The following is a 16,904-nucleotide window of genomic DNA, read 5'->3' as shown; positions in this document are numbered from 1 at the left end:
GATACAATCATAATATATTCCTGCTGCTCCTTATTATAGATGACTTAACACTCCTAAAATGTCAGCTTTCTTCAGAAGAATAAATATTAACTCATTAGTTTCCTCATTAAGCTTCCTTGAGACACATGGGAATGGCAATTATGCCCCCACCCCATATATATATGAAATGTACCACAGATATTAAGGATGTGACCATAGCAAAATAGTAAGTCAAAGTCAAACGAAGTAAGGAAACAAACCAAAGACTTTGCAGTAAGATGCAATCTTCTCATGTATGTGCAACACACTGGCAGTCATTTTTCATTTTGGACAGTGTTAAGTATTACTAATGACAAGTGTTTATCTGCCTAATAACCCAAAGGAAATGAAGTGTACTTCAAACTTAAGAAAAAAAGGAAAGTCACAAATACCTTCCTCAAATCCCTCTTAATGCTCTTTTCAAAACAGAAAGTAGTCAAATCAATTTCCCCTTCTAACAGACCAATACCAATGTCAGCTAGGGACATTTTCTAGAGCTAGTTTGAAGGCAACTTTGAAGTTCCAAGAATATTTCTTTGTGTAGCTGTTGATTCCAAAAGGGATAGGATTGTAGAGACTCAAACAGAATAGTATATTGATCAATTTTAAAAAGAGCTTTTGAAAGATCTGCTAAAAGGAAAGGGAATGAGTAGGAATTATAATCTCCTGAGTCAGTCAGTCAGTCAGTCAGTCAGATCTGGACAAGAAATTTTAAATTTACATTGCCACTTTAGCACCATTTTTCAATTTTGTACATAATGCACATCTCTTAACACTTATATTTCTAAATATATTGGATTTTGGGATTAGTTTCCTGGTTAGATTTTTTGCACTGGGTGTGAACTTTAAGAAGCAAGATTAGCAGTAACGAAAATCTATGGCCCAGGTTGTGACGAGACAATTGGGAACTCTTACAGCATCCCCTTGTTTAAGTATATCCCAGTATTGATGCAGGAAGCCACACTAAGTTAATTCCTTGGCTGTTGGTAACAGAAGGAAAATAAATAAAAATGTGAGGTAGTTCTTTCCACAAGAGGGAAATATTTGACTACACAATATCCCTGCAATGTCTGACAAATTACTAGAGCATCTGCTTGCTGTCATCTGTAAGTAAACTCTTAGCTTGGTATTAACTGAACCTGACAAATCATGAGCTAGTTGCAGTTCCTAGGCCTTATTTTCCGAGCCAACCAAGGCAGGAGACACTACAACACAAAAAAATATGAACCACAGAGACCACCAAGTACAAAAACTGCAAACTCATAAGCATTAAAAAACATTGGGTGGAGCTGGTTAGAACACACTAGAATAATTTACCAGAACTTGTGCACAGAAAAGAATGAAGACTGGTGGGGAATAATTGACAGGCTCTGCTCCCCCAGCTTAACTATCATCATGAAGTTTAAAAGACATGAAGCTCTAGCATAATAACACAGCAGAGGCTATATATAAAAAAGTTAACATAAAAATCTTAAAGGTAAAGGAATAGAATATCCTAGGAAAAGCAAGAGCTACTTACTAAAACCTTTGTCTTTCCACTTGGAAACTGCATACTTACATTGAACTAATAAAGTACTCCTATCAACAAACTAGTAGAATGAATTATTTTAACTTCTCAAGACACTGATATAGAGCTATCCATTTTGCATTCTAAACCCTCTCCAGGCTAAATGACAAAGGATAATACCAGAAATAGATCAGGAGTTAAATTATAGTTAGAAAGGGGAGAAAAGTAAGGTAGGACATTAAAATTTTATTCTGAAATTATCTCTGGCCACAACAATAAAATTTAACAAATATTCACTAAACAGTCTTACTCCTGTCATCAGCTGTACAATACATACAGTATCATAGAACTGGCCACTAGGATTAAAATCCACTAGAACATATTTAATGTTAAGTGGCGACAGCAGCATCTCACAGAAATTTTTACATACATATATACACAGTCCACATTCAACCATTTTCACATATTTTCAGTACACACAGTTGCAGCATATTACAGTCACATGTCTAAGTTGTTGCTCGATAAAAACCCAAGCCACTGCCTAGACATAACTGTAGCAGTTGAGCTGAGTATAATTACAATTAATTTTATATATGTCCATAGCAGAGAGATGTACAAGCTCCTAAGAAACAGAGTTCACAAATACTTTTTTTTAATGCTATTACAGCATTATGTTGGGCAATATTAAAACCTTTACCGAGACCAGATCAGTTTTTTTAAAAAGTCTTCTGCTTACCAGAAATATTTTTGATGAAAAAAATTACAAAAATGAATGCGCTCCTTAAAATAATTCACACTTTAGGATTCCAATATGGCCCAATGCTACTGATGCCTAAAGTGTTTTCTAACATTCTGATGGAGTCGTTTAACACGACCCCAAACCACCCATTAAGTTTAAAAGTGGCTTAAGTGCCTTGCACCCAAATTGTAAAAATCCCTGGCCATCCTTACTAGAGCCAGGCACATATAAAAGGAATGCACTTTGGTTCATACCAAATGCCCTGGGATTAATCACACTATAAAATTAAATGGTTTGAGGTAAATTTTTACAAATACAGTTGATTTTTGTCTAGTGTTAGCATAACAAAAAAAAAAAAAAATGTAAAAATCAGTCAGATGTTAAGATACAACAAAGACCATCTTTAACCCCTTAAACATAGGAAGTCCCTGTGTAACACTACCTGATGGTTATCTTTTTTCAGTGCCTGAAGATGAGTCATGCCTTATGGTTTCTATTAAGGCCTGTAACTAGATATTTAAGACAGATGTAGTTTTGCAGAGATGGGTTCCATCCTTACTGACTAGTATTCAAAGAGTTAAAGAGGCCAAAAAATGCATGCCCTACAATATGGCATTCAGAACAAAAGGCACATTGTTAACACTAAGGGCACAATTTCTCCTCTACTGTCAATCTACAATGTCTTGCACCACTGTTGTTCCACTGCTGGAGCAATATATTTAAGTGGTAATGAACACAGTGGCCGTGCAAGAAACAGAGCCAAATGAGACTGCCAAAGACAAGACAACACTGTGCTATTCCTAAAACTGAAAACAGCGCCGACATCCCTAGACAATGGTAACCTGTGAGACCAAAAACTGTTTCCAAGCCAACTCTTAATAGCCTATCAGAGCCCTTCATTAATTTGTTTTAAAATCACAAAGATGCAACATTTTTTTTTTGACATGACAATCAAACTAGAATTTTATTAAAGCAGCTCTATCACTAAATGCTGAAATGTGGCAGCTCTTGTGAATAAAAAAATTTCACTGTATTTGGGAAAAAAAAGAAAGCCCCACAGTGCTGCACATTATAGTTAGGTATAAAAGTTTCCGGTTTCCATTGAGAAATAAAGATAGTCCCAAATTCAATGTTGGCATCTTAAGAACCAGTTTTGTGCGGTGGGGGAAAGACAAGCAGTATTAGTCCATTTATAAATTTTCACATGTATCATCATTTTATACGGAAATTAATAACGGCAGACTCAGGTTTGTATACTTAAACGTAAATGTGAAGATAACTGGAAATGGAAGAGGAGCATTAGAAGAGGAAAAGAGCATTATGTTTTTATTGATTTAATGTCCTAAAGAAGCTAACCATCATTAAGAGGCTGGTGGTCTTACAAAGCCACCAAACCAAGTCTTATACTTCTTATACCTTTAAGCCAAAATCTAGTACACAGATCCTTAAATTCTATACGCCATTGATTGGGAGTATTGTCACGTGAGCATTATTTAAAATGTAACTAATGTATTATTGCACTTCCACAGATTACACAGAAATGTGTATAATATGCTGAGAATTTGACTAAGGGAAAAGAAGCTATAATTTCTAAACATAGAAGTACAAATTAATTTATCAGTGACACCTTAAATAGTAAAGCAAATATCTATCACTATTTTAATAAGCTAACCTTATTACTGGTTTTTTGGCAAATATCTGAAATATTTCCTGAGCATTTTTGTCCACCATCAACCAACGAAGCCTAAAGTATGTTTTTCAAAACTTTTTTTTTTTTTTTTTTAAGATAAACTGTAGGATTATTATTAAAGAACTTAACCGGAAACTTTCTTGGCCTCACTGGGGACCATGCTTTTAAGTACTTGTAAGTCAATTTACAGGTAATACAATAATCTCTGTGCATATATAAGCTTACTTATCCTAATTTGTACAACCCAAAACCTATCGTCCAAACAGGCAGAAATCTTTCTAAATTGCACATACTAAAAAATTTGTTTCACGTGCCTTGAAATTCATATACATCATTGCTCATACATTAGTGATAAAATACTGAAATTTTCACTGTGAAAATAATTATTATTCAGAGAAGAAAATATTCTTTTACCAAACTCTCAGTTACTTTGCCAGATAAAGTGTCATTCCCACAAAAATAATCAGTGCAATCCAAAAGAAAGTAAAATAAAATAGAGGAATGCTATCTCTGGGGTTCTTCTAATGATATGAAGAATAAGTCAAACCATTTAACTTGAGGTTGAACTTTTCCTCCTCTACACACGTTGTTAACATTGGCCTCACTGAACAGCCAAAGAGACTTCTGTTCACCAAGAGGATTTTCAACCCTTTTTCTTTTTAAAGAAAAAGTTGATAGTTTCCCAGGCTAAGAGAACTTTACAGTGGCACCTGAAAAGTGTGAACTCACTCTAATCTGCTAAATCTTCTTTGGAACTATGGAAATCCCCACCTTAAGTAGCTAGGCTGCTGTTCTTTTTTTAATTGGAATATGAAACAATGGTCTTAATCACAGCTGAAATGTCTCTTTTCTGTATTAACAGTCTGGGATACGCAGTTGAAGGAAGAAGACAAACTAAATGCAAGCAACAGATGTGTGGTATTAAAAGAGGAACAGAGAGGAAAAATGCAGAGAAAAGGGAGGAACAGTTCATGGAATACAATTCTAAATTTAGGTGCAAAAGCAACTCTGTAATATGAGGCTTCTTTACAAAACAGCTTGCCGATCATACTAGAAAATTTGGAGGAACACACACGTTTCCATTTCCATTTATCCACTAAAAGCTGCTTTGCCAGTTTTTAGAATGTCAGAATGCTAACTGGGCAGTTTAAACCTTGGGGATCTTATTTTGTATTTGTTTCAGCACTAGAGAAAAATCTCTAAGGTACAGTTTTTCTTAGGATATCACTTTCATTCTGACCGTTCTCCTCCCACTACCCCACCACCCAAATTTATGAAAAACGGAAGCAGGACATGCTACACCTGTGCATGGACCTGGAGCATGGAGGGAAAAGGAGGGCCTTACGGGGCTGTCACCCTGGGGAGGATATAACATGAACCATAAAAACATAGTGAATGTCTTTGACACCAATCTGTAAATGCGTGGCAGTCATGAAGTAATCAATGGCCTGCCACTGATGTTATTATTCTGCCACACTAAATACAGTAAGGCTCATTGTACTTTTAGAACACAAAAAGTTTCCGAAAGTATAAAAACTTAAAGCATTGTCCTCATGTATTTTATAAAAACAAAATGAACAACTTTCTTACATTAAAATTAAGTGCTGAAAAGATACAAATGAGTAGAGTTATTGAGCAAATAAAAACAGGTCTGAGCTACTCCTTTTCAACCCAATAAGGCTCAGCAAAGTTGTATCTTTCAGATTACCAGCATCAGGGGACATGAGCTCAGCTAACGAGTTTTGGCAACACTGTCCTCTGCTGAATATTCCCGTTGGCATCTGTCATCTGTGCCAAATTAGTCCTCAGTTTGGAAGCTGAGCTGGAAGGTGGAGGTAACTTGGATATAGATGTGATAGCACCGGTGCTCTCAGTTATCCTTTTCACTGACGTTTTCTCCCCGGTGGGAGGCTTTGGCAATCGCCTCCTCAGCCAGGGGTGCCGCAAAGCCTGGCCTGGGGTCATGCGCACTGCAGGATCCCACTCTAAACACTGTTTTAAGAAGTCAAGGAAAAGGGGATCGTCACACCCCTTCAGCGCGTTCCCCCACTCTCTGCTCTCCGGTGGGCCCCTCAGTTTCCCCCTCCGGGAACGGCCTCCGTTGAGGACCACAGAGCCATCTGAGAGTGTCGTGACAGTGCAGTAACGGGGGTAACCCTTGGAGCTCACAAAATTCTTGGCTCGTTTGGACGCATCCAGCAGTTTCTGCGAGGGCATGCCCAACAGTTCAATCATACAGGCCAGCTGGTCCCCTTCATCCTCCCCAGGCAAGAGGGGGTAACCCGTCAGGAGCTCTGCTAAAATGCAGCCCAGGCTCCACATGTCAATGGGCATGCCATACCTGGCCCCAAGGATCACTTCTGGAGCCCGGTAAAAACGCGACTGGATGTACGTGTAGACACGCTGATGCTCGTAACAACTGGAGCCAAAATCAATCACTTTAATACCGCTTCTACCCTGCTGCTTTAACAAAATGTTCTCGGGCTTAAGGTCACAGTGAATTATTCTGTTTTTGTGCAAAGCATCCAAGCACTGCAGAATCGAGTGGGCAAACTTGCGAACCAAAGGCAGGCTGAAGCCCTGGAATTTATTCTTCTTGATGAGCTCATAGAGGTTCATGCTCAGCAGCTCAAACGTCATGCAGATGTGGTTGCGGAAGGTGAAATTCTCCAGCATATGGATGACATTCATTGTGTTATCCTTGTCCTGCTTCCGCAGGTGTTCCAGGATTCGGATCTCCTCTGCTGCTTGCCTGTGGAAGCGCTTCTCATTCCGCACCATCTTTAGGGCCACGTGCTGGTGGACTTTGTGATCGTAGGCCTTGACCACCTGCCCAAAGCTCCCCTTCCCAATGACCTTGAGGACCTCGTACCTGTAAGCCACGTGATCATGGGGCACCTGCACATATGATCCCTGGTCATCATCATAGCCACCATTGTTGGGCCCACCTGTCATGCCCTGGCGCTTCTTAGCATTTAGACCCAAGAAATATATTTCAGGGTAGCTGAAAATCTCATGGTGTTCAAAGGCTGTGAGTTTTTGCATGTATTGCTTCATTGCTTGTTCAGGTGTCATGGGGGTGGCTTTCACCTTCCCCATGCCTTCCATGGACTTCAGAGAGGTGGAGCTCCCCTGCCGTCTATGAATGCTGTCCAGCTGCCGCTCTGGCACCACTGGCAAGCCCGTTTTGCCCACTGTTGTAAGCCCATTTGGTTGTGTCGTGAGCACTGTCCGCTTGTTACTGTTATCCTCAAACAGCTGTTGAACCTGGATCTGTCCATGAGGGTGGCTGCCGACATGCAGGTGATCATTCATTGTGTGCTTACTGCCGCCAATCTGGAATTCAGACAGGAAATATAAATAGAAAAGAAGTGGTGTCTGTTCAAACGGGGTATAATTGACCCCCATCAGCAACCACCCCCTCCACCCCACCTTTACAAAATCCCACTTGGATTGAGTAAAGGCCACAAAACATGTGATCCTGAAAAAAGGACCTCATAAATGCCATGCCTAACAGACAAGATGGTTTGCTGTACATATTCAGGGTTCCCCACGGAGGCAGAGACCATAACTTTATCATTCTATATCTAACACTTAGTATAGGGCCTGGCACATCATAGATGTTCCACTCAATCCACACTTGATAAAAAAATGAAACAGGATACAGAAAAAACATGCACACATAAGACTCTATGTTGGCTCCTCCACCCCCAGATTACAGCACCTTTCATATTTCATCTAGTAGTTTATTAACATGAGGACAGGGACAATGTCTGTCTTGTTCACTACTCTTTCCCTAATACCTAGAGCTCTATCCTGAAAACACTTTATCACCAGGACTTCCCCTTTCCTTGAAAATCTGATGAAACCTAAGTGCACACATGATCCAGTGACAAAAACAAAAACCCTGTGTTTTAGGCTTGAAAGATTCCCATGTAGATATGCGCCACAGTGTCTTATAAACCCCGAACCTATTTTTAAAAGTTCCCAGGCTTTACTAACTGTAATAACCATTTAAGGCATTCAGCCCAACAAACCAAGCAACGACCACACTGTTTGGCCTTCCTCCAGAGGGGTCAGGGGCTCAGCTCTCTGAAGATGTCCATTTCTACGAGCTGCTGGGATACTTGAGGTTTCCAAACAGGAATCCAAAGCAGCAACCTCTTGTTTCAGGTACGCATGCCATCCCTGAGCATTCCTGTCTAAACTCTACCAATGGTGTGAGCCAAGGGGCCCCAGCCCTCTACTGACAATCTTCTTGGGATTTCCTTTAAGCATTATGACTGCTGAGAGGTAATGGGTAGGGGAGGACTGGCAGCTAGGATCCTCTCCCAGTTAGGAATTCCTGCCTTGGACAACCCCAAGTCTTAAAGCAGCCTGGGAGGTGATTTTTGTATGAAATCTTACATCAACTTGTCATCACAATCCACCTCATTCATTCAACTGGTGTTAACAGAAGGCTAACTGCCAAAGTGACAGAGTCCCTGCCCTCCAGGAGCTTACAACTAACTGGATGAAGTCTGTTGCCATCAGTATTTTTTCTATTATCTCTTTTACATCCTACTTTTAGGGCTTTACCTACTACTGAAAGAGCAGAAGGGCTGTGTATATGTAACATAGTAATTCAAAAAATGATTTGGGAACACCTGGATTATAAAATGAAATTCTAACTCCTTCTTACTAATAGACTAAGATGTTCACATTTTCTTTATTGGATACATAATATGCACAATGACTGTGTGGAGAGTGAGCTTCCTCTCTGCCCACTTCTAACTAAAACAAAACAGAAGACAATACTTGGGGCCTGTCTGACTGTGACTTCATATAGGCTCAGGGATATCATTTCTCAGACTTATAACTGAGCTTTTTTATTAAACTCATAGATGATACTCCGTGCTAGCTGATCTTATATTCAATAAGAGTAGCTAGAAAGGTTATTTTACCCTTGTTCTATGTCAAAAGCAGGGCAGTCCATAAAAATGAATCAGGCAAGTCTTGGGCATATATACAAGAGGTACAGGCTTGTCCAATGCTTTTCTTCCCCAGCCTCGCTCTCTGCACCCTCTCCTGTCCACTGTGGTCTTTCAAACACTAGGGAATAAAGGGGCCTGAATCAAAATATCTCTCTCCTAAAGAACCATTATCTTCAGAGTGGAGTGGTGATATTTCAGAAGAAAAATCCACATTACCTGTATACATGCTATTAAAAAGCACAAAGCTGCTTCATTAGGACAAAATTAACCTTGGGGCTTTAGAGATTTCTAAAAACACAGCAAAGTAAAACCAAGCCTCCAAAATTTACTTTAAGCAATTTTTGTGTTTCGCATAATTTAATACATGCTCACAAATGTTTTAGTAACTAAAACTAATGAGACTGCCAAGAAACGACCATCTTCTATATCTCCAAATGCCTTCTCTTGGTCTCCTTTGCAGCATCAACTACTGGTTCACCTAACCTTAGGTGGGTTCAAGAGTTCCCCAGGGTTCAAGCCTCAATTCTCGTGGCTTCTTACTCCCATAAGCCCCTGCAACTGATCCTGAACACAGTCAGGGCTTCAGCAACTGCCCATGGCCTGAGGTTTGCACATTTGTTCCTTGAACTCAGACCTGCCAAGGTGCTATCTCCTGAGTGCAAGACACACATATCCAACTATCAATCAGCTCCCTCTGCCATAAGCAACTCAAACTTAACTCATTATTTTTCTACCAAACTGGTTTCCCACTCCCATAATCCTCCATTTTTGATCAACAGAAGGCTTCCCCTCCATGTAGTCAGTCACTCAGGCTATCCACCTGCAAATGAATCCTCAGCATTGTGCGCCTGGAAAACCTCTCAACACCTCCCTCACCTAAGATGCATCATTACTATCCCACGCCCTTTCCATCAACACTGCCTCATCTTACTCTCCTGATGTCTTTCCCTGGGACAACTGAGGCAGCATCGTAAGTCTAGAATTCTAAGTCTAGAATTCCTCAAATCTCTTCTCCATAGTGCTTCTAGAGTTAACCATTTAAAAATCTCAACCTGAGACCACTCTTGCTTTTTGCCCAAGGCCCATGGCTGTAACCTATTTCCATAGCTAATGCAAGAACTTACCAGTAAGAACACAAGGCTCTAAAATGTAGAGGCTAAATGATCTGAGTCCTTCCATTCGCATCAACTACTGTCACTCTTCTCTCCAAGAGGAACAAAGCTAGATAGCCCAGGACCCAAAAAACACCACGCACTTTTACACTCCTCTGCTTTTAGTGAGGTCACGTTTCATAATGGTAGATTTTCAGTTAGACACACATTAAATGATCCAGCTCCACCATTTACTAAATGTGTGACCCAGGGCAATTTATTTCATCTCTGTTAACCTCAGTGACCTTGTCTGCAAAAAGAAGGGAACAAACTTACCTCATTAGGGCTATTAGGGGGATTAAATAAGGTAGTATGTTTAAAGTGCTTAGTAGTCAGTCAATGAGAGCATTATTATTGCCCTTTCCAGATGTTTCTTGGAATCTCCTTTCTCATACCTAGGTGATTCACCCTTCAATGCATGGTTCAACTCTCACCGCCTGTGTAAACCTTCCCTGACCTACTCAACAGCTACTTCTCTACTCGAAGTGTATTAATCTAACACTTATTTCTCTTTACTGCAATTGTTTTAACATCAGATGTACTCATTTGGCTGTGAGCAATTCCAGGGCTGGGTCCCCTCTTATGTTTTTAAGTCCTCATTAACATAAACCCAGGCATATAGTAAGAGCTCAATAAGTATCTTTGGGATGCAGGAACACATGTCAATAGATCCTCCTTATTATAACACTCTTGCCTCTCTTAGAGTTGTTCCTGAGAACTACATTGTGTACCTTCATAAGGAAACATGAAGTCAATGCCCAGGGAATTGAGAAATGTCCCTGGTAACCTAAGTCACAAGACGTTAGGCTTGCAGTGCATCAGCACAGACTTGGAGGCAAAGGACCTCCAAGCATAAAGTACCTGTAGCAGACACATCAATCAAACCATGTATAAACACTTGTAGCAAACACATCAACCAAACACCTAAAAGCAACACATGCAATCTTAAAAGCTTTCCAGATGTTAGAGATTCATTTTAGAAGCTCTAGCAAAAGAAGACTTTGAATCTCAAATATTGCAGAACTCTAAAATCACAATCAAGCTCGAAAGAACAATTAACTGACTTATAAAAAGTGGGGCAGAGAGCGGGGCTGGGGTGCTGAGGGACTACAAATGCCAGAACATTTCCAGAATACATGTCAAGACTACATCATAAACTTAAGGATATTAAAAACCTCTCTCTCCAGCTCAGCCTCTTGAAGTCTGAGATATGGCTTATTCTGATGTCAATGTATAGCACAGTGTGTGTCATATTTAAAAATACATACTGAGGCCGGGTGCAGTGGCTCACACCCGTATCCCAGCACTTTGGGAGACTGAGGCGGGTGGATCATTTGAGGTCAGGAGTTCATAACCAACCTGGCCAACATCGTGAAACCTCATCTCTATTAAAAACACAAAAATTAGCCAGGCATGGTGGCGGGCGCCTGTAATCCCAGCTACTTGGGTGGCTAAGGCAAGAGAATCGCTGGAACCCTGGAGGCGGAGGTTGCAGGGAGCCGAGATGGAGCCACTGCACTCCAGCTTGGGCAATAGAGTGAGACTCCGTCTCAAAAAAACAAAACAAAACAAAGCAAAACAAAAAACAAAAAAAAATAATGAATGCAATTGTTAAAACAGCTACAGTTTATGGGTTCAAATCGAGAGACCTGCAAAGGCTTCTTTGATCATGAAGTACTTTGGTATTAAATATTATATAAAAACAATAGTCTAACCAGTTTCATAGTTTTCATTTCTTCCAATAAGAAAATGGCAAAGAGCAGATATTTCACTGTGATAATAGTTTTGGGTGTTTAAAAACTTTTCTGAAGTCATCTTAGAAATGCTGTATAGTATTATGGTAATAGAACTGAGTCCAAAAAGACTGGAATTTCAGCTCCTCCTCAAACATTCTGACAGTCTGTGTGGCCCTAAGTAAAGCGTCTACTTTTTCTTCAAAGTACTGCCATTTTTTAAATGTGTATTTTAATTCGAATTATTTTGTAAAACTGATTAACTGGAGAGTGTTTTACATAGTAAAACAGTTATAAAAGTTACACATATTTTAATATTTTTGAATTTAAAATACTTCTATTAACAACTGCCAATTAACATTAATAGAAAAATAATAGGAAGTAACAGGCACACTTCTCTCACACAAACAGAAATAAATTACTAAAGTGTAAAACAACTTATACATGGAGATATAAAACAAGAGGGCAACGGACTAGTTAAATTCCAAAGCTTATAATCTTTATAATCATATATTTGACCTGCCTAGTGTATCACCTGTAAGAGAAAATGTGGGCAAGCTCCTATGACAAGATCATTTTTATCTCCTTAATGCCCTCCCCACCTCCCATTCATTCTAGAAGTTCTTCCTAGGTGTAATTACTCTGGAAATAATAACTAAAAATTTATAAAAATCTGACAGACATATGAGAATATGGATCTACAAAGGTTCTTGCATTTATAATGAGGCTAGTACAATTTCCTAGAATTAGCAGTCTCCATCAGCATATTAAAACTAGATGAAGGAGGGTGTAGGCTTTCACTCCCGCCTTGATATGAACTGGCTGGGGAATCCTGATGAAACCAGTTACCTTGTCTGAGTCTGTTTCCTCATCTATAAATTGAAAGACTAGAAACAGATAAACTCTGTGGTCCTTTTAACCTTTCCTGTACTATGAAATCTGCGATGTTATAGAAATAAAATCAAAACTAAACCACCATCGAAACCCAAATTCATACCTTCAAAGTCAAGCATCTAATAATTAACAGCATAGCGAAGTTTACACACACGTTAAAAACAAGTAAATCTGGCACACGCCACAGCAAAATACAGGCCTCCATTATGAGGAGTACTGAGAAGCACATTCACATCCTTCCTTTTCTGGTGCACCACAGGCTCTCCCTCCAGTGGAGACTTGTCGTTTTATCTACTTTCATTACATATATTTCAATGGCAAAGAGGCTTTGATCAAGCAAAGCCCATCCTTACAAAATTGGAATCCACATGCAAACCAAATAGCTCTTTTTCCAGGTCACACCATGTCATGTGATTACATCAACACATAGAAAAAAAAAAACTGGATATTACATTTTCCAAATTCTCAGATGATCCCAAACAAAAAATCTAAACCCCTAAAATCAATGGCAGTTCGTTACCTAAATTTTCACTGCAACAAGAACACTGAACAGTAATATACAGAATCATCCGTCCTACTACCATCCACAGTCCAACACAGATGAGTTAACTTCTGTGCAATGAATTCCCAGCCCCTGGGACCAGATGTGTCAGGCCAGAGAGACAGACAGAGGGAGGGGGAAGACAGTAACAGCAACAAAACATTTTCCTACGAAACTTGCACACGTCTCTCCAGGTCTAACAGGTGCAACTACGGTCTAGACATCCCCTCACAGTTCTCTGACAAACAAGTTTCCCCATATGTCCCCAGAGCTACTCCCCTGTAGGCCGGGGGATGGCCTTTTTTTCAAGAACTCAACTTTCGCTTGGCAAATAAAACCAATTCCTGGCAAGCATCCCTCACACAGAACCATCTTAGGCTGTTCCTGTGGAAAATCCAATCGGGAAAAAAAGACCTCCAAACCATCACCTCCTCCAAGTGCAGATCTCCTCCAGGCTGGCCATCACCATCCAAGGGTGATCCCTGGGAGCTGAGAAAAGGTACATGCTGAAGTCGAATCCAGCTTGCCAGTCTCCACAGCCACCAGCAACCAGTACCACGCTGGCCTCTCCCCTCCCTCTGGGCCCTGAGAGACCACAGCACCTGTTAGGTGCTTTTTCCTTCCCACTTCCAAAGCAACGCTTGCCCTTTCCTTTTGAATAACGTCCAACTGCAGAATCCTACAGGGGTGGCTTGTTTTGACTGCTGCGGCGGCTCTTATTTTTGTTAATGTTAATTACAATTTCTGCTGTGCTCAAACCTGTAGCACTCATAAAACATGCTTACACACGCGGGGGACAATTGGCGATGCTCCCTGCTGGCTGGAGCCAGGCCTGGGAGGCTCTTTGGGGGATCGATTTTCCAGGCATGCCGGTCTGGCTGTCCCCTAACACATATCTGTTTCTATAAATACCCACTACCCACGGGGAGGTGGGGGAAGGACAGAGATGTTTACCGGGTCAGGGAAAGGGAGCTCTGGGATGCAAGGACGAAAAATGAGGAAAGAAGGGAAGCAGCAAGGAGGAAGTTCCTAGGAAGAGGAGCTCATGGCTGGGCGGGCTCCGGAGGGGAAGTAAGGGGCCCACGCCACGAATCTTCCTTTGTGGCTGCAGCTTTGGGCTTGCCCAAGTTAACGAGGGCGGCGTCGAGGAGAGGCCACGGGCCCGGGGCGTGGGGCTTCTTGTATCTCGACCCCTCTTCTCCCGGCGTCAGAACCCTTCAAGTCCGGGTGCTTCTGCCTGGGGCCCCTCCCGCCCCCACCGCCCGGGCCGCCCGCGGGCTGGGTCTCACCGTGTGGGCTGCGGCGGCAGCGTTGCTGGCCCGGAGAGGCGGCAGGGCGATGGGGGAGGGCGGGCCGGTCCCCACTCCGCTCCGGGTGGCCCCCGCACCGAGCCCCGGGGAAGCCTGAAGCTGGCGAACGGCGCTGTCCCCACCTCGGCCTGGAAGCCACGTGCGGGAGGAGACAAAAGAGGGTCAGGGGGGAGAAAGTCACCCAGACTACCCCCCACCCCACTGGGCAGCGACACCCCTCTCCCAGGGAAAGACAGAGGAAGAGACCGGGGCAGTACAAACGGGCGTTCGGGTCACGGCTCCCCAGCGCACACCCACGGGCGGGGCGCTGGCAGCTGCAAAGTTAAGTCGGGCCCTGGCGCGCGAGTTCGCGACCCGGCGGGGAAGCCGGACCACGCCGGGGCTTGGAGGCCCACGTTGCAGACTGCCAGCGGCCGGGAGGTGGGTTTGGACAGCTGAGCAGGGCGCCACGGCCACGCCAAGCCCCGGGCAGAGAAGGGCGGGGCGGCAGGCCTGGACGGTCCCCGCCCGGGCCCCTGGCAGGCAGAAGCCTCTTCGGGCGGAGGACTCCCCTCGGAGGGGCCTTAGGCGCCGCGCGCAAACCTGCGCGGAGCCCGGGGCGCGCCGTCCGTCCGGGGACTCCCCCGCGCCGCGCCGCCGACTTTGTTCGAGGTCCCGCAGGCAGCGGCCACCCGCGCCACGGGGGCTGCCCTGGGTCGGCGGGGTTCCGGGGGGGGGGGGCGGCGCGGGGGCACGGCCTCCTTACCGGTCGGGAAGGCGGCGGGAGCGGCGGCCGAAGGTTTCCTGGTTAACATGGCCGCTGGAGAGGAAAATGCATTTCAGGGCTGCCGTCGCCGCCGCCGGTCCTGCTGCTACTTCTGGCGGCCGCCGCCGCCGCCGCCGCCGCCGCCTCCCGGCCGCCCCTCGCGCGGGTCCCCGGCGCCTCGTCGCCGCCTCGCGTCTGCTACAGCCAGACACACACAGTCCACTGCATCCCCTCGGCCCGGGCCCGCCGCCGCGAGCCCCCCGCTCTCCTCCTCGCCGCCGTCCTCCTCTTCCTCGGGCGGCTGCAGCACCCTCCGGCCCGTGCACATGCCTCGCCCTCCCCTGCGCGCCGCGGGCCTCCCCGTCTCCCTCACATAGGGGCGCGGGGAGCTAGAAGCGCCGCGAGGACCGAGAACCGCCTAGCTCGGGAGGCTCTCCCGGGCCCGCGCGCGCGCGGCCCCGCGCACTCACACACAGGCGCTGGCGCGCGGCCCCGCCCCCGCCGCCCTCCACCGCCCTCCGCCGCCGCCGCAGGCCCCGCCCCCGGTTCCCCCGGCTCCCCCGGCTCCCCCCGGCCCTGGCCACGCACACCCCGCCCCCACCCAGCCTCCCGCCTGGCCTCTCTCCTCTCCCCGGGTTGCGCGCAGCAGCCCCTCCGTTCCCCGGAAAACTCGGCGGGCTCCGCTCGCCCTCCTCCGCCCCCTCCGGCCATCTGCACTGCTCCCCTCGGCTCCACTCCGGCGACCTTTTCCCCTCCCCGGCCTCTCCGGCCCCCGCGGAGCCCCTCCGCTGCCCTAACAGCTCAACCTACCGCTGCTGCCCTCCGGCCGAAAGTGCCGCAGAGACCCCTCCCCTGCCATGCCCACCCCTAAACATAAATGCATTTTCAGCTCTTCGAACTGAATGGCTGCTCACAGACAGTACTGCGTCCCCGGTCCCCCATTCTCAGTCGCGGCGACTTAGCCACTCCCCTCTCCCCGATTCCTCATGTAGATAACTTAGTTGTGCGAGGGTCACCTCGGAGAGTCAAGTCCTGGGAGGGGCCGCCGCTGAGCTCGTTGACCCTGAGCAGGGGCGAGAGAGGGGGCTGCCCTCCCACCTCCACTAAACACACCCTCCCCGGTTTACTGACACCAAGTGACCGCTCGCCAGTCGCTAGGACAAGGGGAGGCAGAGAGGCGCGTGTGGACGGCAGCTGGGGAAGCAGTTGGCTGTGGGTTGCTAGGCAAAAATAAACATCAGAGACACCTCCTATTTCCTTACAACTCCGAGCCTTTTCCTGGCGCGGCCACTGGGAGAGACACACCTTCCTTTGAGCTCTGCGGTGAGGGAGCGACACCTCGAATTCCTCTCACCCCAACCCGACGCATCTCTTATAAACCCCTTCCTTTACAAGAAACTTAGAGAATTTCCCTGCCTTTTTTATTCGCCATCTACAACCTCTCTTTTCCTTGAAGACCAAAAAAAAAATTTGCTTTCCCGTCTCACACCCACGCCTCGTCGTGGGTGGCACACGGTGCGCCTCTGTCCAAAGGTCACAGGTGTTGCCACTTCAGCCATGAGAGCAGGTGGGGTGGAAAAGCCCGACAAATTCCGGATGACGG

The 16,904-nt window shown here is 44.9% G+C and overlaps 1 protein-coding gene across 3 annotated transcripts in view; it reads right to left on the bottom strand.

Moving 5' to 3' along the window:
* Positions 1 to 249: 249 nt before the first annotated feature.
* The window catches only part of DYRK2 (dual specificity tyrosine phosphorylation regulated kinase 2), a 49,156-nt gene continuing 32,501 nt past the window's right edge, over positions 250 to 16,904 (bottom strand). The window contains exons 1-3 of one of the 3 annotated variants that reach the window (XM_003906741.4): positions 15,302 to 15,770; positions 14,536 to 14,684; positions 250 to 7,290 (exon numbers count right to left, since the gene is read on the bottom strand). In XM_003906741.4, the coding sequence (XP_003906790.1) occupies positions 5,683 to 7,290; positions 14,536 to 14,684; positions 15,302 to 15,350 (1,806 nt within the window). In that variant the 5' untranslated portion in view covers positions 15,351 to 15,770 and the 3' untranslated portion in view covers positions 250 to 5,682. Of the gene's footprint in view, positions 7,291 to 14,535; positions 14,685 to 15,301; positions 15,771 to 16,904 lie in introns of those variants that run through there. The other 2 variants (XM_009181158.2, XM_009181160.3) reach the window with 2 other exon arrangements.

This window comes from Papio anubis, chromosome 9, assembly GCF_008728515.1.
Source record: "Papio anubis isolate 15944 chromosome 9, Panubis1.0, whole genome shotgun sequence".
Taxonomy (NCBI): Eukaryota; Metazoa; Chordata; class Mammalia; order Primates; family Cercopithecidae; genus Papio; species Papio anubis.
This window is presented reverse-complemented; position numbering and strand designations above follow the sequence as displayed.